This window comes from Vipera berus (assembly GCF_964194415.1).
Source record: "Vipera berus genome assembly, chromosome: 16".
Lineage (NCBI taxonomy): Eukaryota > Metazoa > Chordata > Lepidosauria > Squamata > Viperidae > Vipera > Vipera berus.
The window spans coordinates 4,182,515-4,209,165 of NC_138219.1; the positions used below are offsets into that span (position 1 = coordinate 4,182,515).

Sequence of the window (26,651 nt, forward strand, 5' to 3'; positions counted from 1 at the left end):
CGAGCACCCAGCGGAGGCCTGATCCTGCCACATTGCGAGCCAAGCCAAGTCCTATCCCAGCAGCAATTAGAGAGAGACAGGTAGAAAGACAGAAGACCAGAAAGCAAATTAACAGAGACGGGCCACGTCATGCCATCGACAGAGGGAAGAAACCAGGCGAAATAGCCAACCAATTTTTCTTTCCCACCCACCCACCCACCCACCCCCCGCCGCCCAACAAACACGGGCTTAAAAAAGGAGCAAATGTGCACCCCCCACCCCTTCCCCGGTTACATAATACCGAAAAAAGCAAAGGAACAGCCGAAGCTACCAAGTTTATTTCAGTCTGGGGGAGGGAAAGCAAATTGGACCTCTCCTATCCAGGGCTGACTGCTAAGCCCACAGCAAAAAAGCAACTGGGGGGCGGCGGGGGGGGGGCAGATAGGCAGCTGGGGCAGGCCTAGGAGAAGGCTAAGTTGCCTTGTCGGCCTGCTGCCTGACACCCCCAAAGCAGGGGAATAACGGAAAGAGCTGAAACTTTGAAACCTTCGCTCCCGGGTTCGAATTCAACTCTTCCCTCCTTCCCTGCATTTCCTCCCTTCTCCCCGTTGGGAAGCCGAGCCTGTTTCTGCCATGCTGGGGGTAGGGGTGGTAGGAGAGAAGCCCTAGACGAACCCACAAGTCCTCCCCATCAGGACTGCCCGCTCACCTGCTTGCCCGAGGGGCCTTCAAGATTTGGTGGGGGGGGGGGTTGGAGGAAGAGGAGAGGAGCCTGGTGTGGCAAAGGCAAATGGCTTCCACGAGCTTCTAGATCTGAAGAAACCCCCCCCCCCCAACTGAATTTCCTTTGGACCTTGGGGCAGAAGATGGAAAGTGCCGCCTGGCTTGGCGCCCCCCTCACCACCACCACCACCCCACCCCGAAAGGAGCCGGACTACAACTCCTATCGTCCGAGCCTTGGTGGAACAGTGGGCTAATGCCTCCTTGAGCCTTGGTGGAGCAGTGGGCTAATGCCTCCTTAAGTAACACCAGCTGCCTGCCATTAGTGCAGGTTCGAGTCCCACCAGGCTCAAGGTTGACTCAGCCTTCCATCCTTCCCAGGTAGGTAAAATGAGGACCCAGATTGTTGGGGGCAATTAAGCTGACTTTGTAATAATGCCGCTTGGGGTGTGTGTGTGTGAAAGCCCTAACAAAGCAGGGCACATACATAGAATGAAGGCTACTGCTAAGCAGATTGATTTGGGCTTCTTAGATTGTAAGCCGCCCTGAGTCTTCGGAGAAGGGCGGGATATAAATGGAATTAAAATAAATAAATAAATAAATAAATAAATAAATAAATAAATAAATATAAATGGGATGAAAATAAAAATAAAAATAAAAGTCTGCCCAGCCCTGGCTCCTTCCAAGCCAACTCAAGCCTTGCCGCCCCACGGGCGCTGTCCAGGGTACTGAAGCCCCGGCGGGCACCACCGGGGTGGGTGTCTGTGTGTGGGGGGGGGGGGCAGGGAAGGGATCCGATGCCCTCGGCCGGGAGGGGAGAGGCTCCGCTGGGCAGGAGAGACCAAAGGGCCGCCGTGCAGGATGGGCCAAGCCGCCGCCCCCCCCCCCCGCCGCCGCCGCCGCCGCTTACCGTGCCCGCCGCGGGTGAGGAAGGGCGTGCGGTTGATGGCGATGGGCACCGTCCCGTGCTTGCTGTGGAAGTGGTGCACGTGGTGCGTGGTGCTGAGGCTCGACGAGACGCGCGCCGCCCCCGCCGCCGCCGCGGCCAGCAGCAGCAGCAACAGCGGCGGCGGCAGCAGCAGCCAGCCCGGCCCGGGGAGCGCCATGGGGCCGGCCGGCGGGGCTTCGGCGGAGGGCGCGGGGGCTGCTGCTGCTGCCGCCGCGGCGCCCCTCACTTGCTCGGCGCGGCGGCAGGGGCGGCGGCGGCCTCGTCCATGGCCCCCCGACGGCCCCGATCGCGCCCCCCACGCCGGGACCGGGAGGGAGGCAGGGAGGGGTCCCGGCGGGGGGGCCGGGAGCCGAGGCAGCGGAGCGCGCAGCCCCCCCCCCAGGAAGCGGCAGACGATCCAGGCGAGTCCCCCCCGGAGAAGGGGGGCGGCGGGGAAGGCACGGGCGAAACCCCCCCCCCCGAGTCCAACGGAGCTGAGCGGGACGGGCAGCCCCCTCCCGGCTCACGGCCGCCCCCCCGGCCCGGCAGCCTTCAGGAGCATCCCGGGGGCGGCAGCCAAGAGCCGTGCCCCCCCCCGCAGGTGGTGGCGGCGCCGGGCCAAGCGGCTGCAGCCAGGCTCGGCCTTTTTCCCGGCGGGGGAGGCAGGCGAGATCGGAGCGGGGAGGGGGGGAGGAGGAAAGGGCCGGCGGCGCCGGCGCTGCTAGCGATCGGGCATAGTGGGTGCGGGGAGGGGGACGACCGGAGGAGGAGGAGGAGGAGGGGGGGGTTGAGGAAATTAGGGAGGGGGGGGAGGTCGAAGCCCAAATCCGGGGAGAAGCTGTAATCCGCGGGAGGGGCTCCGAAGGCCTCCCTCCCTCCGTCCGTCCGGGGCCCCAGCCGGAGCGCGGCGATCCGTCCCTGGCCGGCGAAGGGGAGGGCGCGCTGGGCTCCGCGGCGCGTCTCTGCTGCAGAGCGGAGGGAAGGCAGGGGCTGGAGCGGCCGGCGGGGGGGGGGGAGGGAGGGTGGGAGCGGCGGGGGGAGGGGAGGGGGCGGGGCACCAGGCAGCGGCCAATCGGCGGCCGGGGAGCCTCCGCCCCGCCGGAGAAACAAAGGCGCGCCGCCCGCGCCTCTCCAGCCGCCCCCCCTTCCCCCCCCCCGCGCGCGCCCCCGCCGCCTGCAACGCCCGACCGCCGTTTCCCCGGGAAGGCGACGGGCAGGGTCAAAGCGGGCTCCGGGAGGGTGGTCGCCTCCTCCTCCTCCTCCTCCGCCGCCGCTCCTGCCCCTCGCCCTGCGCGCATTCACACGAGCGGGCCGAACCCGGGTTGCTCGGGGAAGGGCGCGGGGACGTGGCGGGCGCGCCCGCGCGAGAAACGGACGGGGTCTCCGGTGTGAAGGCTGCCCTGCTGCCGGGGAGGCTGGGTCCGTCGGAGCCGCCAAAGGAGCGGAGCTGGCCGCCCGCCTCGCCCTGCCCTGCCCTGCCCTGCTTTCGGCGGCGCCCCGCGGGGAGCCTTTGCGGGTCCGGCCCGGGGCTCTTCTTCCCCGCTCGGCGACGCTCCCCGCCCCGTCTGCCTTTCCCGCGGGTCCCATCGTCCCCAGCCGAGCCTGCCGTCCAGGGCTGCCAACCACCTCTCTTGGGGCGTCTCTAAGCCATGGCGAGTCCTACTCGAGAGAAAGGCAGTTCCCTGCCAGGATGTCAGTTGAGAGAAAGCCCTCTGCCTGTGCTCAGAGACCGCGGGTTTAAGATGGATCTGGAAGAAAATCCTGCCTGTTGGGGAGCCACAAACAGAGGGGGAGGACCCATCCCCGAGATTATAACCGACTGAACCAAACGACCCCGGAAAAGGCAGGATGGGTTTCCTCACTGAGAACTAGTGACAGTCCGCAGTTAAGAAAAGGCACTCTCTCTATGCTCAGGCAGCAGGACAACAGGACTTAACCACCCATTCACTGAGAAAGCCTCCAAAGTTACAACAGCACAGAAAAAGCCATTTGCGACGGTCCTCGGCCTTATGACCGTGGCAGCTTCCCCCGGCATGTATTAATTCCAAGGGTTGTGGCGTTGGGGGATCACCTGGTCGCCATTCGCAGCCTTCCCGGCCGGCTCCCCACAAACAAAGTCAATGGGGGGGGGGGGAAGCTGGATTTGCTGAAGGACCTCGTGATTCACAACAATTGCTCTGCTTAACAACTGTGGCAAGAAAGGTTGTAAAACAGACTTAACAACCGCCTTGCTTAGCGATGAAGATTCTGGCCCCAATTGGGGTTTGTGGTTGTGGTTCCAATATTTGAGGGGCTGCGGCAAAGAAGACGGGGGAGGGGTCAACTTATTTTCCAAAGCACCTGAAGCAACGGATGGAAACTAATCAAGGCGAGAAGTAACCTGGAATTAAGGAGAAACTTCCTAAGAGTGAGGACAATTAACCAGCGGAACAATCTGCCTCCAGAAGTGGTGGGCGCTCCATCACTGGAGGTTTTTAAGAAGAGACTGGACAGCCACTTGTCTGGAATGGTATAGGGTCTCCTGCTTGAGCAGGGGGTTGGACTAGATGACCTCCAGGGTCCCTTCCACCTCTGTTATCATTCTGTTACGTCGAGGACGACCTGTAATTGGAGCACAAGTTCCCAGGTGGAAAGATCAACAAGGAAATCAATGCCGGGGCACGTCTCTCACAGTTAGCAGAATAGCAGAACTGGAGGGCACCTTGTAGGTCATCTAGTCCAACCCCTTGCTCAAGCAGTAGACCCTAGACCGTTTTGGACAAGTGGCTACCCAGTTTCTTCTCGAAAGCCTCCAAGTGATGAAGTTCCTAGTGCTTTGCCACAAGCCTGCACATCTTCCAATTCTGGGCAAACAACTGCCCCTCCCCCCCACCCCCAGAATAAATGAGAAAAAAAAACTCACTTGAACCTGACTTTGGACAACTTCACACTTATATCCAAATAGCATCTCTGAGGGAGACGGGTGGTTAAGGGATATGAAATGTAGATAAAATAAATACAGGTAGTCCTCAACTTACCACAGTTCATTTAGCGACCGTTCAAAGTTATAATGCCAAAGAGAAAAGTGACTTAGCGCCCGTTTTTCACAATGATGACCGTTGCAGCATCCCCAGGGTCACACGATCAAAACTCAAAAGACACTTGGCAACTGACTCAGATTTACGACGGTTGCACGTCCTGGAATCACAGGATCCCGTTCTGCGGCTTTCTGACCTTCAGTGGGGAAGCCGGGAACACTTACAGTAACAACCGTGTTACTAACTTACCAACGGCAGCGATCGGCTTAACAACGGTGGCAAGAAAGGGCGTAAAAATGAGGCAAGATTCCCTTAACAACCGACTTGCTTAGCAACAGAAAACTTTGGGCTCGAGAGAGCTCCTTGGAATCTCAAACTGCTTTTGGCAACTGCAAAGATTTACAATTTAAAAAAAAAATACTTTGGGACTTGCCATTCTTAAACAAAGACCCGGGTTTCTTTTTTATAGGCGCGTAATCAGGAATGACCCGAGGGGGTCAAAAACGGTCAAGATGGCAGCGACTCGGGTCCCCCCAAACCCGCCATCTTGTTACACGTGTCATGGAGCTTTGATTGACTTTTTCGCAGGCAGTGTCACAATAAGCGCTTTGAATTTCAAGAGGGGCGTATAAAATGCACATATTTTTAAAAGCTAAAGTTTGGAGGCTTTAAAAAGGTAAAGGTAACACGCGTGCTAGTCGTTTCCGACTCTAGGGGCCGGTGCTCATCTCCGTTTCAAAGCCGAAGAGCCAGCGCTTGTCCGAGGATGTCTCCGTGGTCGTGTGGCCGGCACGACTAGACGCCAAAGGCGCACGGAACGCTGTTACCTTCCCACCGGAGTGGTCCCTATTTTTCCACTTGCATTTTTTACGTGCTTTCGAAGTGCTAGGTTGGCAGAAGCTGGGACGAGTAACAGGCGCTCACTCTGCTACGCGGCACCCGGGATTCGACCCGCCAAACTGCCGACCTTCAAGAGCCGGATTTTGGATCTGGCGATTCGTAAGTGAAATAAATGAATCTCAAACAAAAATAGGAAAATAGAATTATGCCACATTGATGCTTTTCGGAGCTGGCGTCGCTTTTCGATTAAGGAAATAAAAGCGCAGAGAGTCATTTTGTTCTTGAATTATCCTTTTGCCCATCACAAACCCCTACTCAGCCGATATGCTCTCTTCCTCTTTAAAAAAAAAAGGTACTGTATCCAATAGAAAACTATTATTTTTATTAACATGGAGAGGCAGAGCTATTTTCTGAATGGCCGGGAACCCAAGCAAAATGGCTTTGTTTTCCGCCCTGATCTTCCTTAGAGAACTTTCTCACTTAAAAAAGAAATTGGTAAGCAGTTTTATAGTATGTATAAAACCCAGGACACATGGCACGCTTAATGTTGCTACTGAATTACACCATTTTCCGCTTTGTACGCTATCTTGAACTGTAAAGCAGTCAAACGAGCAGTTAAACCACGCAAACACCCACAAAAAAATAATAATTACCTTTAACACTTATCTAAACCTAGAAAATGGTGGGAATCTGCACCTTCCTCTTTTAACTGCTTGGATTAAAGATACCGCCAGAGCGTAACCACTAAGTAGCTTGCTCTTGAGGTTGAGATAGAAAAGAAAGCGGGATAAGCCAGGGTTGGGATGGAAATCCCTCCAGCCTGGTGCCATCCAGCTGGACTTCAAACCCCATCATCCCCCATTCAGCACGGCCTGAAATTGGGGGAAAAAAATGTCTCCGCCTCACCGCTCGCTTTGAATGTAGGAATATAAGCACCAATTTCCAAACCTCTAAACTAAAGCCACATCCTGGTTGCAGGCAAAATGGAAAAAGAGGCAAGAAGGATTACGGCACTCAGAAGTTGTGAGTACGGGCCACCTGGAAAGTTGTGGTTAGCCTGCAGCCCCAAAGAGCTCTCTCTCTATAAAACCTTTTTTTCCTTTCCCCTCCCCAGCATTATTTCCTCTCCTGCTACATCTCTTTTCCGTGCAAGTCTGTTAGGCAATTTCTTTTCATTGATTTGAGAACCCCTCCCAATGAAAGACAGAGATACGAAACCTTTCAGTGGATGTATAAGCAGAGAAAAGCCACTTAACCAGATCAGGTGTGTGTGTGTGTGTGTGTGTACCTGCCTGCCTGCCTTCATACAACATACAACAGAGAAGAGCAACAAGGATGATTAGGGGGCTGGAGGCTAAACCATATGAAGAACTAGGACGCTGAGCTTGTCGATCAGAAGGTCGGCAGTTTGGCGGGTCGAATCCCGAGTGCCGTGTAGCAGAGTGAGCGCCTGTTACTCGTCCCAGCTTCTGCCAACCTAGCAGTTCAAAAGCACATAAAAATGCAAGTAGAAAAATAGGGACCACTCCGGTGGGAAGGTCACAGCGTTCCATGCGCCTTTGGCGTCCAGTCATGCCGGCCACATGACCACGGAGACGTCCTCGGACAAGCGCTGGCTCTTCGGCTTTGAAAGGGAGATGAGCACCGGCCCCTAGAGTTGGAAACGACTAGCACGCATGTGCGGGGAAACCTTTACCTTTTTAGTCAAGTGAAAAGAAGGACTGGGAGGGGGGACATGAGGGTCTGCCACAAAGAGGAGGGGGGGTCAACCTATTCTCCAGAGCAGGGGTCCCCAACCCCAGCTCCGCGGACCGGTATCGGGCCGCGGCATGCCAGCAACCGGTCCGCACAAACAAGCAAAGCCCCACTCGCAAAGATGCAGGCAGCACACAAAACCACGCACCCTCCGGTCCGCGGAAAAACCTTTCCCCACGGAACCGGTGGTCCCTGGTGCCCAAAAGGTTGGGGGCCTCTGCTCCAGAGCACCCGAAGGCAGGAGAAGAAGCAACGGATGGAAGCTAATCAAGGAGAGAAGCAACCTAGAACGAAGGAGAAATTTCCTGACAATCAGAATTTGCCTCCCGAAATTGTGGGTGCTCCGTCCCTGGAGATTTTTAAGAAGGGACCCGACAGCCATTTGCCCAGAATAGTATTGGGTCTCCTGCTTGAGCTGGGGGTGGGTGGGTGGGTGGGTGGATGGGTGGGGGAGTTGGGGGGTTGGACTAGAAGGCCTCCGAGGTCCCTTCCAACTCTTGCCATTGGGTTTGTGATTACCCTGTTATAACCAAGCGCTTCTTTCTGGCTTCATTCTCTTAGTGAAACGCCCAGGACCAGAGTTAAACTGAGATGGTGCTTCTAATCAAAATTGGAAGGAAGCACATGTAAGGGTTGCAAGAAATGGGGAGGGGGTGTGTGGGAAGAAGAAAAAAAAACCCTGGTTCCTGGAGGACAGGAATCCAGCCTCTCTGCCTCTGAGATCACTTTTTTCCGCTGGCTATAAATTTCCTGCCCTGAGTTGACAGACTATGATGTCAGCCCGGTAAGTGCATATACGGAGCGAGGAAAGGGCGGGGGGGGGGGGGAAGGCATCGTGTAAAGCGTTTTAGCCTTGGCAAGTCCTAGAATTCTGATTTTTTTTTCTTCTTCCCCCCTCTTAGGCTTAGCACTAGCTGTCAGGAAGGCCAGAGGTGCGGATTTCGGATAGCCATTAGGAGAAAAGGGTCGACTAGCAAAGCCAGCCAAGAGAAAAGAGCAGGCTGGGATTTCAATACAGGCGGTCCTTCGACTTACGGCCACGGTGGAGCCTAAAATTGATCTTGCTGAGCGAGACGTGGGTTTAAGGGGGCTTGGCCCACCCCCACCCCACCCCATCCCGGTTTAGGACCCTTCTCGCCGCCGTTGTTAAACGGATTCCTGCGGCCGTTCAGTTAGCTACGGGGTTGTTCAGCGAATCTGGCTTCCCCGTTGAACTTTTGCTTGCCGGGAGTTCGTAAAAAGGGGATGGCGTGATCCCGGGGACGCTGCGACCGTCATAAATAAGAGTCGGTGGCCGTGTAATCAAACATAAAGCACGTGACCCTGGGGATTTTGCAACGGTCGTAAGGGTGAAACAAGGTCGTAAGTCACTTTGAACGGTCACTTAACGAATTGCGGTAAATCAAGGAGGATCTGTAATCTGTTAGCTTAGACTAGTGCAGGGGTCTTCAAACTTGGCCCTTTTATGACTTGTGGACTTCAACTCCCAGAATTCCTCAGCCTGGTACACTGGTTGAGGAATTCTGGGAGTTGAAGTCCACAAGTCATAAAAGAGTCAAGGTTCCCCACCCCTGCCCTATGGGGTACTTGGGCATATGTTTAAATCAGGGTTCTTCAAACTTGGCCCTTTTATGACTTGTGGACTTCAACTCCCAGAATTCCTCAGCCAGGTGCTGGCTGAGGAATTCTAGGAGTTGAAGTCCACAAGTCATAAAAGGGCCAAGTTTGAAGACCCCTGGACTAGTGTGTCTCAACCTTGACAGCTTGAAGATGGATGGACTTCCAACTCCCAGAATTCCCCAGCCAGCGCTGCTGGCTGGGGAATTCTGGGAATTGGAAGCCCATCCGTCTTCAAGCTGTCAAGGTTGAGAAAATGCTGGTCTAGAGACTAAACCACAAGCAGCCGCTACTGGTGAGTGAAGTCAACTACTTTAATTATTTAAAGCCATCATATATTCTGCAAAGAGAGCCCAAAAAAACCCTTGACTTGGGTTCAGAGGCTGGCAGGTTGTGTGAACTCGGCCCAGCTGCAGGGAATTTCCCTTTTTTCCCCCCTTTTCCCCCCCCTCTCTCAGAATTTCTCTTTCTTTCTACACTCGGCCCCCTCCTCTGGCTTCACACAACAGACCACCCACCCCTTGGCAGATCTTTGGCGCTTTGCCCGCCTGGCTGGAGGGTTCAGGTTGACGGATGAGCCCGCCATGTGTGTGTGTGTGTGTGTGTGTGTGTGTGTGTGCGTGTGTGTTCCTGAGCGTTGTGCGAAGCCTCCTCTGCCTGATTTCTCCTCCAGCCGTTTTTTTTATTTATTTATTTTTTTGCACGGTTCTTTCTTTAGAGAAAAAGAACGGAATGCAACTTGCCAAGCTGGCGAAGAATCAAGACTTTTTTTTTTAAAAAAAAAGCACAGCTTTTCTCTCCCCCCCTCCCCGACGCTGTCATCTCCAGCCTGTCCCCCTCCCCGCACTGAAAGGCGGGTGCACACAAGCACAACACACACACTCACCCAGCTTTGCCATCTCCGAAGCAAAGGCTGGCTAAGCAGCCTGTTTGCAAGCTATAAATACAAACGGGTGGGAGACGGATGGAAAGACAGACGAGGGGGGGGGTCTTTGCGGGGGCGAAGAAGGAGCTGAAGTGGAAACTGGCTAAAAGGGAAAAGAGTGTGTGTGGGGGGGGCCCACACAATGTTAACACGAGCAGCCTTTGGCTTCCAGAGAGGGTGGGAGAACAGCCCGGGATCACCTTCCTCTTTCAATGATGGGGGGGGGAAACATGGTGTGTGCGCGCGTGGGGGGGTTTAATTCTAGCAGGGACGGGGGGGGTGCTTCCGGATTCTCTCCCAAGGCCACTCTGGGAATTTGGAGGTTCCGCTGTCCCTTGTCAGCCACGCCGCAAACCAAGATGGGGCTCCCAATTATGATGGGTGACAAACCCAGAGGAACGTGGTTAGGGCACTGACAGCCTCGGCACGCATTCAGTGCCCTCCACGGCTGCCCGCCTGGCACGGAGGAGGGTGAGCTCTGGAAGAATGCCAGGATCGGTGACATTCAAAGCGGGAACAGCCTGGGCTAAACGGACAGGTGTACGATCTCGCCCTTCGGGACAAGCCATGGTTTGATACTAAGCACGGTTTGTTGAATAAGCCATCTCACATGGCGCCATTGGGTTTCACCCTTTCCTCTGGAAAAGCGAGAGCTTCTGAAAGCCAAATGCAAGTGCAGCATTCTCGGACTCTTGCTAAAGCCACCGTGGCTCCATTCGGACAGTGTTTTCAACCTGGTTACTGAAGGGACCCACAAAATAGTTAACTAAACCACCTGGGTCCGATGTGGATTATTCCTCTCTACACAACACACACACACACACACACACACACACCAAAAGCAATTTACAGAGAGCAGGTTTATAGATGGTGGGGAAATGTAGGTCCCTGACGTTATCCTTCGGAAGGGTTCTGCATTTACAGCCCCTTTGTCTCCGGGTCTGTAAAATGGGCATAAGCCGCGACCACAGAGGAGAAAGCCAAACGATACGGCAAATGCAACTCCACGCTTGGAACTGAGGGCACCACCCTGCACATCCCACGTGCCCAGATGCTCTGCCCTCCGATACTTGGTGGCCACTTGGGGGGGGGGGGGGAGAAAAAAAAATTCTGGGAAAATCAGGCCGGAAGGAAGGGTGCCTGGGAGAGGAAGCTGCGGGACGGAAGGCTCCCCTTACTGGGTTCCAGCTCTATTTAAGTTACACCAGGGGTGCCAAGTAATAATAATAATTTATTAAACTTGTACATCACTCGGCTCTCAATGACTCCGCTCGGCTCAGCACCATCGATCAAAGAAATTGCAATCCAATCAATAAAACGGAAAAGATGAAGATAAACGGGGACAAGCGTGACGAAGCGAGGGCCCCTCCCTTTCCCCGCAAAAGCTGGGATGAACATCCAGGTCTTTACGTCTCTTCTGAACAACGGCAGAGTGGGGGACATTCAGACACGGGGGAGGGGGGGAGACCCCATGCCAGAGGGCAGGTAAGGCGCCTGTCAAAGCTGACTCAGCTTCAGCACCGCACCGGCGGCTTTCAGCGGGCAGTTTGCAAATTCACAAATTGGGGGTGGTGGTGTCAATTTCCAGGGAAGGGGGGAGGCTGAGGAATGCACGGGAGCCTTCGGTTGCCCGAGAAAGTTCACGCCTCAAGGACACAACCCGTGAACGGTTCAACCGGCCCAAACCGTTTTTCCCAAAACGAAAGGACTGCACTGGATTGGGGGGAAAAGAATGGACCGTGGGTGGCCCGAATGGGGGAAAAGAGAGTTTACCTAGGTTGGTTTTCATGGGGAAACCTCAGAGCTGGCTCTGCTTCTGCTGTGCCCAAAAGGGTCTTTCGAAAAAGTTCTCCTCGTGGGACTCTTCAAGCGACAGGAGTTGCTTTTCAGGGGATGTGCCATACATACGATGGGACGCTTGGCGGGGAACCTCCGGCGGTCCCAAGAGGTGACATTGCTTAATCGAAGGAACACCGACTCTGCATTTTTTTAAAAAAATTCCATTTATATCCCGCCCTTCTCCGAAGACTCAGGGCGGCTTACAAGCTTAGCAGTAGCCTTCATTCTATGTCTATGCCTGCTTATTAGGGCTTTCACACACACCCCAAGCGGCATTATTACAAAGTCAGCTTAATTGCCCCCAACAATCTGGGTCCTCATTTTACCTACCTCGGAAGGATGGAAGGCTGAGTCAACCTTGAGATTGGCCAGGCAGATGTTCTGGGAGAGGACGGGGGGGGGTAGTCCTCAAGAGACCAGGCCCTGCGCCAGGTGGGGTTTCAGAGGTAACAACCAGCACCGTGAATCGGAGGCAGAAACAGACCGGCAACGAGGGCAACTTGCCAAGCAGAGCGACTCTACAGACATACGCAGGCATGCCCACCAGTGCCCACATTCTGGACCAGTGGAAGCTTCCAGGAAACTAACCAAGGAGAGAAGCAACCTGGAACTCAGGAGAAACTTCCCGACAGTGGGAACAATTCACCAGTGGAACGCCTTGCCTCCAGAAGCTGTGGGTGCTCCAACACTGGTGGAAGTTTTTAAGAAGAGACTGGGCAGCCATTTGTCTGAAATGGTGTATAGGGTTTCCTGCCTGAGCAGGGGGTTGGACTAGATGACCTCCAAGGTCCCTTCCAACATTATTATTATTATTATTATTATTATTATTATTATTATTATTATTATTATTATTATTGTTGTTGTTGTTGTTGTTGTTGTTATTGTTATTGTTATTGTTATTGTTATTATTGTTATTATTGTTATTACTATTATTCAAGGGAAGTCCATATAGAGGTAGTCCTCGGACTTACGACCTCAACTGAGCCCCACATTTCTGTTGCCAAGTGAGACACTTGTTCAGTGAGGTTTGCCCCCATTTTATGACCTTTCGTGAATCGCTGCAGTCGTTAAGTTAGGGACACGGTTGTTGAATGAATCCGGCTTTCCCCATCGACTTTGCTTGTCAGAAGGGGATCCTGGGACACACACACACACACACACACCGGGACACTGTGACCGTCATAAATACGAACCGGTGGCCGAGCGTCTCAATTTTGATCACGTGTCCGTGGGGCGGCTGCAACGGTCGTAAGTGTTGAAAAACGGTCCTAGGTCACTTTTTCCCCCCGTGCCGTTGTGACTTTGAACGGTCATTAAACAAACTGCTGTTAAGTTGAGGACTACTTGTAATCAGATCTGCTGAGAATGCGCAGAGCGTCTAATATGTGCCCTTCAGCAAAGCTTTCGTAAGGAAAGGGCTTCTGGGGTGTAGAGTATCTGAGCCAACTGAGCCTCACGCAAGTGGCCTGATTAACTTGGTCGGTTGTGTGAATCCAGCTATTGTGGCTTGTTCACTAAAGGTAAAGCAGGTGGGGATTTCATGCAATGGTGCGAGCCAGGCCAGGAGAGAGGATGTGAGCCAATGAAAGGGCTGCAAGGAATTAAAGGAATTAGAGGGTGCAGGGAGAAGGGCGGCATATAAATTTAATAAACCATAAACCATTAAGCCGGGGGGGAGGGGGGCTGGACTAGAAGACCTCCAAGGTCCCTTCCAGCTCTATTCCATTCCATATGATTAAAAATTCAGGAGCCCAGCGATTTAGCTGGGATGGAAGGTGGAACTGCGGAGAAAGCACTCTCTTAACGTAGATCAGAGCCAAGAGGCCATCGTGCCACCGAGGGAGGGGATTCACACAAAACCTCTGCGCACAACTGGCTACAAGACACACCTCCTGTCTTCGCAGAAGACGCTGCGCCCCACAATATGAACGATGTGCTGCCTTAACAGGAAAGCTGGTTGGCAGAAGAGGCTAAAATTAGATTTCTTTCATCCCACTTTTATTGGTTTTATAAATAACTCCAGGTGGCAAACATCCCTGCTCCGATTTTCCCACCACGACCTGCCTTGCGAGGTGGGTTGGGCTTGAGGGAGAGAGTCCAGAAGACAAGGCAAACTTTGGGAGCTCTTTTTAGTCGAAGGCAAAAAGGCCGCGTCTGCCTTGGAGAAAACGGTTTACTGAGGAAATAGGGGTCCCCAGATCCCTCCTGATTTTTCGCCAGCATGGACTAACCTCTGGCTACAAACAAGACCAGACCAGTTTGGCCCACAGCAGGTGAAAAAAAATAAATTGCTTCCATCTCTCCTTAGAAGCATTTTGGTGCAAGGCAGAGGAAGGAAGATTTAGTTTGAGCCTTCACGTGCTTCTCTTCCCCGTGCAAAATTCAATAATCTGATGCCTTCTGCAGGTGAAGGGAGCCCCGGTTCCTTTGAGCATGCACAGAGTTACTTCCTGTTGCAAGCAGCGTTAAGGAAGGACACGGGGTTACTTCCCAAATCGGATCCCCAGGGTGGAAGGGGCAAGGAGCAAGGAGATTCGGCGGACTGCATTCGTTTCGGGATTGTTCCAAGTGACAACCTGACTCATGGCTGGTTTTTTTTCCACACTTACGGCCACTGCAGCATCCCCACAAGCTGGCTGGGGAATTCTGGGAGTTGAAGTCCACAACCTCTGAAAGTTGTTATGGCTCATCTCATGAAAACCAGGCAGGGCTAAAATTTGGGCTGATGAGCGGGGGAGAAAATGACAGACGCTAAGGGTGACACAAGGGACGCGGTGGCTCAGTGGGTTAGGACGCTGAGCTTGTCGATCAGAAGGTCGGCAGTTTGGCGGGTCGAATCCCGAGTGCCGCGTAGCAGAGTGAGCGCCTGTTACTCGTCCCAGCTTCTGCCAACCTAGCAGTTCGAAAGCACGTAAAAAGGCAAGTAGAAAAATAGGAACCACTACGGTGGGAAGGTAACAGCGTTCCGTGCGCCTTTGGCGTCTAGTCATGCCGGCCACGTGACCACGGAGACGTCCTCGGACAAGCGCTGGCTCTTCGGCTTTGAAAGGGAGATGAGCACCGGCCCTTAGAGTTGGAAACGACTAGCGCACATGTGCGGGGGGAACCTTTACCTTAACCTTTAAGGGTGACACGGTCGCCATCATCCATCCTACAGGGATTATACCCAAAGATCATATTTTTTTAATATTGCCTGCAATACCTTCCATCTCTCGCCCCCCCCATCCTGCCCAAGCCCTCCCCTTCCTTGCTGCCTATCAGCGCCCCCCTCCCCCCCATCTCATGCCCAAGCAGGCAGAGGCCTTAATAACACTCTCCCGGCACATTAATTTGGGGCTTTTAAACGCCGTGTCATTTCTCCTTTCATTTTAGCACCGGGGGGTTGCAAATTGACTATTCTCGGCTGCCTGCCTCACACGCGTGTGCGTGCACGCCTCCTGCTTGGGCAAAGAGGGCTGCGGAAAGGCGAGCGCGCCTGTCACTTTCCCACCACCACACACACACACACACACACACCAACCCAACTCAGAGGGGTGCAAGATGCTATGCCCCCCCCAATGAAAATTATTCTCAAGGTGACCCCCTCCCTCCTCTAAAAAAGGGCTTTTCTACCCATGTGCAAAGTGCAGCCCACCCGGGAGTGCCTTTTAATCTCCGCTGGGCTGGGGCAGAGTTCCCATCTCTCATGGTCCTCCTACATCCCGCTCGCTGGGGATGATGGGAGCTATAATCCCTTCTTAATCAGCCAGGCCTGGGAGAGCAAGGGCAGAGTGATTGGAGGGGGGCGGCGGCGGCTATGTCACAAATGCAGATGGGCCTTGGGGTGTCTGCAGGAAGAGGCCCAAAGAAGTCAAGATGGAGGCTTTGGTCATGTGACAAAGGCCCCCCCTTTCATGAGACTCTCGACTCTTTTCTAAGCTCCCCTCGTTTTATTCATATACATATACATATACATATACATATACATATACATATACATATACATATACATATACATATACATATACATATACATATACATATATATATATATATATATATATATATATATATATATATATATATATATATATATATATATATATATATTAGTTTTTAAGAAGAGACTGGACAGCCATTTGTCTGAAATGGTATAGGGTTTCCTGCCTGAGCAGGGGGTTGGACTAGATGACCTCCAAGGTCCCTTCCAACTTTACTATTATGATTATAGTTCCATGTTTCTCAGTGGAGAGAACGTCAAAGAAACAGTGGCCGATAACGTTTATCACGGCGAGTTTTCCTGCGTGGAACTGGGCCACGGCAAGACGGCCACGGCGAGTTGTCCCACCCCACTTGTGGCTGCCTTCCCATCGGATTCCCCGTCCTTTGTTGTCAAGCTTCGTGGGGCATTTCTATCTTCAAAGGTGGGCAAACTGTGCTGCTGATTGCCACGAAACCTCGGTCTGGAGGCAACTCAAAGGGTCAAGAGTCTGCAGCTCAACACACACACACACACACACACACACACACACACACGTCAATATGGCCTGGAAATAGCCCCCCCCCTCCCCAGGACTTCAAAGAGAGGAAGCCGTGTTTTTGCAAACCCTCTATGGAGATGATGTGGTCTCCGGTCTCTGTCTCCGGCGATGCTCTGGCTGGGAATTGCTGGGTTGGCCGGATTCACACAAAAGCCTTTCCCAGATGAGTGAAAACCCCCCCCCTCCCCACTCTTCTGGGGTTTTGCCTGCGGTGGGGACTCCAGCTGTTGGGATGCGTCCAGCCTTCTGCAAAGCGAGATAAATCGCGAGAAGAGATCGGCGCCAGCTTTGGCTTGCTTTTCATATTTTAATCAGTTGAGTTTTGTAGTTTTAAAATGGTTTGCGTGACGCCTTTGATTGGGGAGCGCCCAGAGTCGGCGGAAAGACGGGCAGCTGCATAAATGCTACAAACAAAGAAACAAAAGGCTCTATTCAAGAGGTGGCCCAAGGCAGGAGGGCCACAGCTGGAGAGATATCAGGATGTCCCCTCTACAAATTGGAGGCTGGAGGTTGCCTGCTGGGTCAAACTGTTGTGGGGCAACTGCTCTGTGTATACACACCTACATAGAGAGAGAGAGAGACAGACAGACACACTCCAGATTTACAAGAATGCCATGCCGCCAGAAGTTGTGGGTGCTCCATCACTGGAGGTATTGTAAGAAGAGACTGGACCATTTGTCTGAAAGGACGTAGGGTCTCCTGCCTGAGTAGGGGGTTGGACTGGATGACCTCCAAGGTCCCTTCCTATGCTGTTATTCAAAGCCCCTGAAGGCAGGACAAGAAGCAATCCATGGGAACTAATTAAGGAGAGAAGCAACCTGGAAGTAAGACGAAAATTCCTGACACTGAACAATTAATCAGTGGAACGGCTCGCCTCCAGAAGTTGCGGGTGCTCCATCACTGGAGTCTTTTTAAGAAGAGACTGGACAGCCACTTGTCTGAAATGGTCTCTTGCTTAAGCCGGGGGTTGGACTAGAAGACCTCCAAGGTCCCTTCCAGTCTGAGCACTTCTGATCCTTCTCTTCTGGCACATTGGAATAATAACTCAAGCAGCCAATTCGGGATTCTGTCCAAGCTGCCCCAAGATTGATGTTCCTGGTTAGAAAGCCCATGTTCAAGAGAGAAAGAAGCATTTCCCTCCCCCTTTGGCCCCCGGCCCATCCCTCGTGTGTGTGTGTGGCCGCCCCTTGTATGCTAGTAGTAACCTGGGAGGGGGAACCCCACAGAGGAAGAGACGGAGGCGCATGGATGCGCACACAACTCCCTGGTGCAGAGGGAACGGAGGCCTGCCATCAGACACACCACAGAGAAAGGACTGAGCACTCTCTCTCGCACACACATACACACACACCCAAGCTCTGGCTGCCTTTGTTGTTGTTAGTTGCGAAGTCGTGTCCGACCCATCGCGACCCCACGGACCACGTTCCTCCAGGCCTTCCTGTCCTCTACCATCTTCTGGAGTCCCTTGAAGCTCACACCTCCTGCTTCAGTGACTCCATCCAGCCACCTCCTTCTCTGTCGTCCCCTTCTTCTCTTGCCCTCAACCTTTCCCAGCATGAGGCTCTTCTCCAGTGAGTCCTTCCTTCTCATCAGGTGGTCAAAGGATTTGAGTTTCAGCTTCAGGATCTGGCCTTCTAAAGAGCAGTCAGGGTTGATCTCCTCTAGGACTGACCGGTTTGATCGCCTTGCAGTCCAAGGGACTCGCAGGAGTCTTCTCCAGCACCAGAGTTCAAAGGCTTCAATTCTTTGGCGCTCAGCCTTTCTTATGGTCCAACTTTCACAGCCGTACATTGCAACTGGGAAGACCATAGCCTTGACTATACGCACTTTTGTTGGCGGGGTGATGTCTCTGCTTTTTAGTGTGCTGTCTAGATTTGCCATCGCTTTCCTCCCAAGGAGCAAGCGTCTTTTAATTTCTTGGCTACAGTCCCCTTCTGTGCCCACCCGGCTGCCCTCGGGACACCTCCCCCCTGCACACTTCAAGATGTTCCCTTCCTCCCGGAGGGCAAGAGTCTTCTTTTGCGGCCGCCCTAATCAGCAGGCCATTAACAGAGTGACTAATGGGAAGGCCCTCTCCTGCTGGAAGATACTGGGGGCGGGGGGGGGGAGAGATTCAACACAGGCCCCCCCCTCGGGTGCTGTGGCATCCACTCACTGACTTTTACCGACTGTTTTCAAGCGGGCGCCTCCAGCCCTCTCGCCTACTTCAGAACGCTGGCGAGGACAGAGGGCCACAAGGAGAGCCAGCTGGCAGAAGCGGTAGTAAAGAATGGCCTATCTGCAGCTGGGACAAGGGGGGGGGGAGAAACCCGCTCTATTTTCATTTCCGTTCTAAGGGCCCCAAACAGCACGTCCAGCGAGGTGACAGATTTACCCTGCCTTCATTATTTCTCTAATTAACGCCAGGTGGAGAACATACCTAGTGCTCCTTAGAACGTAGAACATAATTAACGAGGTTGGAAGGGACCTTGGAGGTCATCTACTCCAACCCCCTGCTCAGGCAAGAAGCCCTACATTATTTCAGACAAATGGCTGTCCAGTCTCTTCTTAAAAACTTCCAGTGTTGGAGCATTCACCGCTTCTGGTGGCAGGTCGTCCCACCGGTTAATTGTTCCCGCTCTCAGGAGAATTTCTCCTTAGTTCCAGGCTGCTTCTCTCCTTGATAAATTTCCAAATGTTTATTTCTTGTCCTGCCTTCTGGTGCTGGGAGACTGCTGTCATGTCACCCCTAATCCTTTTCCTCGTTAGGCCAGAATATCTACTTCGCTTAACTGTTGATCGTATGGCTTAGTAAGGCCACACCTGGACTAGGGCGACCGGTTTTGGTCACCACGTTACAAAAAAGGTGTTGAGACTTTGGGGGAAAAAAGTGCAGAGAAGAGCAAATCAGATGAGCCTTGGTGGAGCAGTGGGCTAATGCCTCCTTAAGGAACACCAGCTGCCTGCAATTAGTGCAGGTTCGAGTCCCACCAGGCTCAAGGTTGACTCAGCCTTCCATCCTTCCCAGGTAGGTAAAATGAGGACCCAGATTGTTGGGGGCAATTAAGCTGACTTTGTAATAATGCCGCTTGGGGGGTGGGGAAAGCCCTAATAAGCAGGCATATACATAGAATGAAGGCTACTGCTAAGCTTGTAAGCCGCCCTGAGTCTTCGGAGAAGGGCGGGATATAAATGGAATTAAAATTAAAAAAAATAAAATAAAAAAATGATTCAAGGCCTGGAGGCCAAAACATAGGAAGAACAGTTCCACGAATTGTGTCTGGCTAGTCTAGAGAAAAGAAGAACTAGGGGGGACATGATAGCAGTTGTTCCAGTATTTGTGGGGCGGCCACAAAGAGGAGGGGTGGTGGTCAATTATTTTCCAAAGCACCAGAAGGCAAGATACAAAAGAATGGAAACTAATCAAGGAGAGAAGCAACCTGGAATTAAGGAGAAACTTCCTAAGAGTGAGGACAAATAACCAGTGGAACAGCTTGCCACCCGACATTGTGGGTGCTTCATCACTGGAGGTTTTTAAGAAGAAACTTGCCAGTCACCTGTCTGAAATGGTATAGGGTAGGCAACCTCGGCTCTTTTATGACTCGTGGACTTCAACTCCCAGAATTCCTGAGCCAGCATGGGGGAAACTATGGGCCCCTCATGACTCGTGGACTTCAACTCCCAGAATTCCTGAGCCAGCATGGGGGAAACTATGGGCCCCTCATGACTCGTGGACTTCAACTCCCAGAATTCCTGAGCGACCACGGCTCAGCATGGAAACCTCTCCCTTTCCCCTCAGCGTGGCTGGCTCAGGAATTCTGGGAGTTGAAGTCCAGAAGTCATGAAGGCGCCATAGATCCCCATGCTGGCTCAGGAATTCTGGGAGTTGAAGTCCACGAGTCATAAGAGAGCCAAGGTGGCCTACCCCTGGCCTAGGCCGTCACCAGCCAGGTGCTGCCACCTGTTGAAGTGCGATGGTGACAAACTCAAGTTAAAATGGGAGCATCTCGATGGCTGCCCTCGGCTTTTTTTTTTTTTTGCAAAAGCTTGCTTCCTTTAACCAAACTGCATGTAGCCAGAGGCGTTTTTCTTTTCTAAAGGCCTCAATTAAACGAGGTCTCCTCAAGTTTGGCTGGGTCTCTGGGGAGCCGCTTCCAAAACATCAACAAATGGCGTCTCTCGAGGAGACATCCTATTTAATACATAAAGAGCTCAAGGCCATCAAATCGAATCAGCGTCAGTTGTCGCCTCGACCCGCTTGGGGCTTTCTAGAGTTGCCGTCCCGCTGCCGTTCTCAGCTTTGGCCAGCAAAGAGAGGAGTCCTGTGCCTTCGCAAACGTGTGTCTGCGTTTATTTATAAATCTGATTTATAAGCTCTACCCTTTCCGGTCCTCTTCTTCTCTTGCCCTCAACCTTTCCCAGCATGAGGCTCTTCTCCAGTGAGTCCTTCCTTCTCCTTAGCTGGCCAAAGGATTTGAGTTTCCGCTTCAGGATCTGGCCTTCTAAAGAGCAGTCAGGGTTGATCTCCTCTAGGACTGACCGGTTTGATCGCCTTGCAGTCCAAGGGACTCCCAGGAGTCTTCTCCAGCACCAGAGTTCAAAGGCCTCAATTCTTTTGCGCTCAGCCTTTCTTATGGTCCAACTTTCACAGCCATACATTGCAACTGGGAAGACCATGGCCTTGACTATACGACAGAGAATGAGGTGGCTAGATGGAGTCACCGAAGCAGGAGGCGTGAGCTTAAATGGACTCCAGAAGATGGTAGAGGACAGGAAGGCCTGGAGGAACGTTGTCCATGGGGTCGCGATGGGTCGGACACGACTTCGCAGCTAACAACAACAACAACCCTTTCCCGATTCACAGCAGGTTCTGGGTGGTGAATAACAAGACAGACTGTACAAAAAATAATCATCAAGAAAAGCACAAGGGACAATCTTCAGAGGGGACAAGCCTTGACACCTTTACACTCCTGCCTTCCCGAAAGACCTCTCCGCTCAAGGATGCATGGGCTTGCCTGGAAGAGAGCTGGTAGGGGCTCTTGAAATCTATTGGGGGGGGGGGAAGCTGCTCCGCAGGGCTGGTGGGGCGTCAGAGAAGGCTTTCTTTTGGGATCCCACTTTTTTTCTTTTTCTTTTCATGACCCTTTAATCCTTTTCTTCAGGGTGGAGTCGAGGCGACTGAGTTGGAGCTGAGCATTTACTAGCCGGATGCCCTTCCTGAGGGAACCAGGTTAGCTTTTCCAGACCTGCATTGACACAATACGTTGAACCTGGTTATCAGAGCAACCCACGTTTTCGGGTTTTACACACTACTGCAGCCTGAACACAAGGGCCAAGTGGATTAATTCTGCGCTTCTCACGGCTAGTCCCCGATTTACAACCACGACGTCGTAAATCGGGGACTAGCCGTGAGAAGCACAACATTAATCTGGATGGAGCCCAAAATGTCTGCTGCTAAGTGAGACATTTGTTAAACGGGTTTTGCCCCATTCTACGACTTTTCTTGCCGCATTCGTTAAGGGAATCACTGCAGTTTTTAGTAACAGGGTTGTTAAGCGAATCTGGCTTCCCCATGGACTTTGCACACCCTGGGACGCTGCAACCGTCATAAATACGAGTCAGTTGCCAGCGTCTGAATTTGGATCACGCGACCCCCCCAGGGGAGGCTGCAACGGTCGTAAAGTGTGAAAAATGTTCCTAAGTCCCTTTTTTCCGGTTGCTGCCCAAACGAACAATTGTCGGTCGAGGACTACCTGTGCACCAACCTTAACCAAGGCTAAATCTATCCAGGTTTAGCATCGTTCACAAATGCAGCTGCCCGGGCTTGAATGGACAGGGCTAATCACAAAGCCAGTCACTGTTTTTAATATCCCTGGAAGGCACAGTTGCAAGACCCCTTGAGGTGGAGTGGCGGGGAGGGGAGAAGAACGGCCTCTTCCTGTGAATTAAAAGCTGCCGCTCTTCATTTCACTTCATCGCAAATCTTGTCACTGGATTAAAACAAACCGTGTTGTAATTAAAAATGAAACCTCCAGGCCCCATTAAAAGATACCTGTGAATAGCGGGTGACAGGGACTGTCTCCTTAAGTATACAGGGACGGTTATGTCCTCTCTCTGCACGCACAGCTCAGGCTGAGGCCAGGCCATTTTTTATTTCCCTGAAGAAGGAAAGTTCTCTAAAAGTGGCTTAAGGCACCGGGCCAGGAAACAGAAGGCCATGAATTCTAGTCCTGCCTTAACCATGAAAGCAGCTGGGTGACTTTGGGCCAATCACCAGGAGACACCCCTCAGATACTGGAACTCTGCTATCATGTCACCCCTGGTCTTTCTTTTCTCTAGACTAAGGTAAAGGTAAAGGTTCCCCCACACATGCATGCTAGTCGTTTCTGACTCTAGGGGCTGGTGCTCATCTCCGTAGCGCCAGTGCTTGTCCGAGGACGTCTCCGTGGTCATGTGGCCGGCATGACTAGACGCCAAAGGCGCACGGAACGCTGTTACCTTCCCACCGGAGTGGTCCCTATTTTCCTACTTGCATTTTTACGTGCTTTCGAACTGCTAGGTTGGCAGAAGCTGGGACGAGTAACAGGCACTCACTCTGTTACGTGGCACTTGGGATTCGACCCGCCAAACTGCTGACCTTCTGATCGACAAGCTCAGCGTCCTAACCCACTGAGCCACCGCATCCCTTCTTTAGACTATACACAATTCCTGCAACCATTCTTCATGTTTTAGCCTCCAGTCCCCTGATCATCTCTGTTGCTCTTCTCTGCCCTCTTTCCAGACTCCCAACATTATTTTTATATTGTGGCGAGCACAACTGGACACAACATTCCAAGCGTGGCCTCACCAAGGCATCATAAAGTGGTATTATTAACATTTCATGTGATCTTGATTCTGCCCCTCTGTAGCCGAGAACTGCCTTGGCTTTTTCGGCAGCTGCAGCGCACAGCTGGCTCCTATTTAAGTGATTGTCCACTAAGACTCCGAGACCCCTCTCACAGTTACTACTATGGAATTACTACGATTGAAATGCAGCAGTATAGTAGTGGAAGTGATACAGTTAGGTCTCTTAGCCCTCAGATGACTACCTAACCTATCTTCCACTTCTCCCCAGAACGTCTGCCTCACCCAGCTGATGGTTCAGTCGGGGTTGCCTCTCCACCCACCCGCAATCTCTCAAAACATCTCAGCCTTTCTGCCCAGCTGTTTTTAAAGTCCAGTTTACAACACATTATGACAAATGTTTAACCTTTCGATTTCAAGATTTTCTGGCAAAAAAACCTCTAATCTTGTTGCTCCACCGGCTGCAATTTGCACAGCACCACACCCTTGGGGGAGAGCGGCAAAACTATTTCCTCTCAACTGGCTTCCAAAGCATTTGGTTCAGGTTCGCAGTAAAAAGGGTGAGGGGTTTAAGCAACAGACACACACACACACACACACACACACACATACACACACGCCGCTCATGCAGAAGAGTTTTTGGTTTTCATGAGCTCTGACACAAACTAATCTGATTCGGACTAATGAACAGATTGCCTGTAATTATCTTTTAGGCTCCATACTTCTCCAAAGTCTGCGATGCATCTCTTTGCTCAAGAGAGGAGAGCAAAAAAAAAGCAATTTTTTGAAGACGGGGGAGAGGAGGCATTGTAGGCTAAATTACATTTAGAAATGCATACCGGCCCAGCACATTTACCAATAGGCTTTCAGGGAGAAAAAAAATATTCATAATAAGGTATAAGTGATAGTGGTTTAAATCAGAGAAAGTGCAGAATGGATCGAAACCAAATCTACCGCAACTGCTGTTTTACGAAGCTTTGTTTCTCTTCTCGTTTTTTTTATATCTCTGATCGTAAATGAATAAACTTTGAAAGGTTCTCTTTGGTTCCCAACAATCTGCAGTCTCGTTGCCCACAGCCACTTCACCCTGAGATCACTGCCTCCCTAAGGACTTATTTATCCCAGAACTTTCCAAGCGATTCTCTGCAGGGAATAGCTGCAACCAGATGCCATGGGATTTAACCTTTGCTGCTGACACCCCAAACGCAGATTCTTCCTCTTTTTAAGTTGCATTTAAAGCCCAACCTTCTGTTTCTCATTAGCTCTGAATGTTTGCACAACAAGGGGGGGGGGAGAGAGAGAGAGAGAGAGAGAGAGAGAGAGAGAGAGAGAGAGAGAGAGAGAGAGAGAGAGAGAGAAGGAATGAGAGGGAGAGAGGACAAGAGAGGAGAAAGGATGAGAGAGAAGGGGGAGAGTGAGAGGAGAGAAAGAAGGAGAGAGAGAAGAGAAAAGATGAGAGAGATGGGGGAGAGAGAGAGAAGACGAGAGAGAGAGAGAGAGAGAGAGAGAGAGAGAGAGAGAGAGAGAGAGAGAGAGAGAAGGAATGAGAGGGAGAGAGGACAAGAGAGGAGAAAGGATGAGAGAGAAGGGGGAGAGTGAGAGGAGAGAAAGAAGGAGAGAGAGAAGAGAAAGGATGAGAGAGAAGGGGGAGAGAGAGAGAGAGAGAGAGAGAGAGAGAGAGAGAGAGAGAGAGAGAGAGAGAGAGAGAGAGAGAGAGAGAGAAACCGAATCCAAACATCCACGAGCGAGCGAGCGAGAAATAAAAAGGTCCCAGAACAGCAACTAAAGCAAACAAGTAAATAAGTAACGCTCTGAAGGAAAGATGCTTAAAAAGACGCATTGGGGCAAATGTACAAACATTTTAAATTGTTCTTGTTGTTAGGAAGATGGTGAGGAGGATAATGATGCAAACACATCCAGAATGCAAACCCGTGTTTCGTGGCTGAGAACTGCACTGGTCTCGCGTCTCTCGCCACTGTCTACCCTGGTATTTCTCAACCTTAGCAACTTTTAGACGGTTGGACTTCAACTCCCAGAATCCCCCAGCCAGCATGGTTTAGGATGGTTAGACTTCAATTCCCATAATTCCCCAGTCAGAAGCGTTTAAGATAGGTGGACTTCACCTCCCAGAATCCAGCAGGCTTTAAGAGGGGTGGATTCCAACTCCCAGAATCCCCCAGCCAGCAGGCTTTAAGAGGGGTGGACTGCAACTCCCAGAATTCCCCAGCCAGCTTGCTTTGAGATGGGTGGACTTCAACTCCCAGAATTCCCCAGCCAGCCGGCTTTAAGATGGGTGGACTTCAACTCCCAGAATCCCCCAGCCAGCATGAATTCTGGGAGCTGAAGTCCACACAGTTGCTGAGGCTGAGAAGCACCGGTCTACCCACCTGGTCTTTTGCTTGGCATTTCTGCCTTCTGAAATTTTTAACCCATTTTTCTTCTCTCTCTTTCTGGCTCCAATAACCGCACGAACATCAGCCTCCCACTCTGACAAACCTGCGGGTCTTCCGGCACTGCACAGCACAAGTCCCACGGCTTCCAGCTGGCCGACTCCCCATGGGGGAAGACGAGCCTAAGAAGGGGGCGATCTGGCCAGGGACCCCCCTGTTCCTTTCGTCCGGGCTGAGCTCTTCAAGGATCGGCCCTCGAGCGCATATAAACGAACGCCCCAAGGTGGCTTGTGGCACGGTTGGGTAGCTTCTTCTGCAGGCGGTGCTGCCCGTGTCTTTTGGAGTGGAAGCGGGGGGGGGGGAAGGACTCCCTCACCCGTGTTGTGCATTTCTTCTACCCTCCCCTCTCCTCCCCCAGGATCTCTGCAGGGTCGGAAAACTTGCCTCGGCAAAATCTGAGCCTGCTTTTGAACAAGGATCCATTCTGGGGATCTGCTTCTTGATGAGCACCTCGGAGGCCCCCATTAAAGGCTGAGCAGAAAGGCCCTTTATCCCCAAGGCAGGGGGCTCGTCCCCCCCAAAAAAAACCCTTTGGCAGGACCATGTCCCTGTGGCCGCTCCCCCCAACACCCACCACCCTCCGTCCCAACTCGCTGACTACTCACGGTCATTGCACACCGGGCCGCCGTAGGAGGTCATGGTGCAGTCGCACGTGTAGCCGTCCCATTGCTGAAGGCAGACGCCCTGGTTGGTGCAGGAGTCCTCCGTACAGGTGGTGCTGGGGCCTGGGGAGCAGGGGGGGTCGGGGGGGGAAGGAAGCAGGAGGCAGAGTCAGGGGACAGCAGGGAACTATCAGGCCAGAAAGGGCACCGCCAACTTCCCAAGCATTACAGGTTATAGGAGATGCCAGCTTGCTAATGCTTTGGAAAATCTGGGGGGGGCCCACCGAGCTGCGTTGGGAAAGGGCACAGGCAGCCCCCCTCGTGGCTGTGTTCACCCAGTGTTAAACTCCAAAGCGGGGTTCTCCACCTCTGGCCTCTTTGAAGAGGCGTGGACTTCAACTCCCAGAATTCCCCTGGCCAGGGGAATTCTGGGAGTTAAAGTCCACACCCCTTCAAATGGCCCAGGACTTAGGGGTAGGCAACCTTGGCTCTTTTAGGACTGGTGGACTTCAACTCCCAAAATTCCTGAGCCAGCCACGCTGAGGGGAAAGGGAGAGGTTTCCAAGCTGAGCCGCGCTGGCTGAGGAATTCTGGGAGTTGAAGTCCACCAGTCCTAAAAGAGCCAAGGTCACCTACC

The 26,651-nt window shown here is 52.5% G+C and overlaps 1 protein-coding gene across 2 annotated transcripts in view; it reads right to left on the minus strand.

Moving 5' to 3' along the window:
* The window catches only part of NRXN2 (neurexin 2), a gene marked incomplete at its 5' end in the record, with an annotated part of 185,616 nt that overhangs the window by 133,368 nt on the left and 25,597 nt on the right, over positions 1-26,651 (minus strand). For both annotated transcript variants that reach the window (XM_081340212.1, XM_081340211.1), the window contains one exon: positions 26,018-26,137. In XM_081340212.1, coding sequence (XP_081196338.1) covers positions 26,018-26,137 — 120 coding nt within the window. The remainder of the gene's footprint in view (positions 1-26,017; positions 26,138-26,651) is intronic.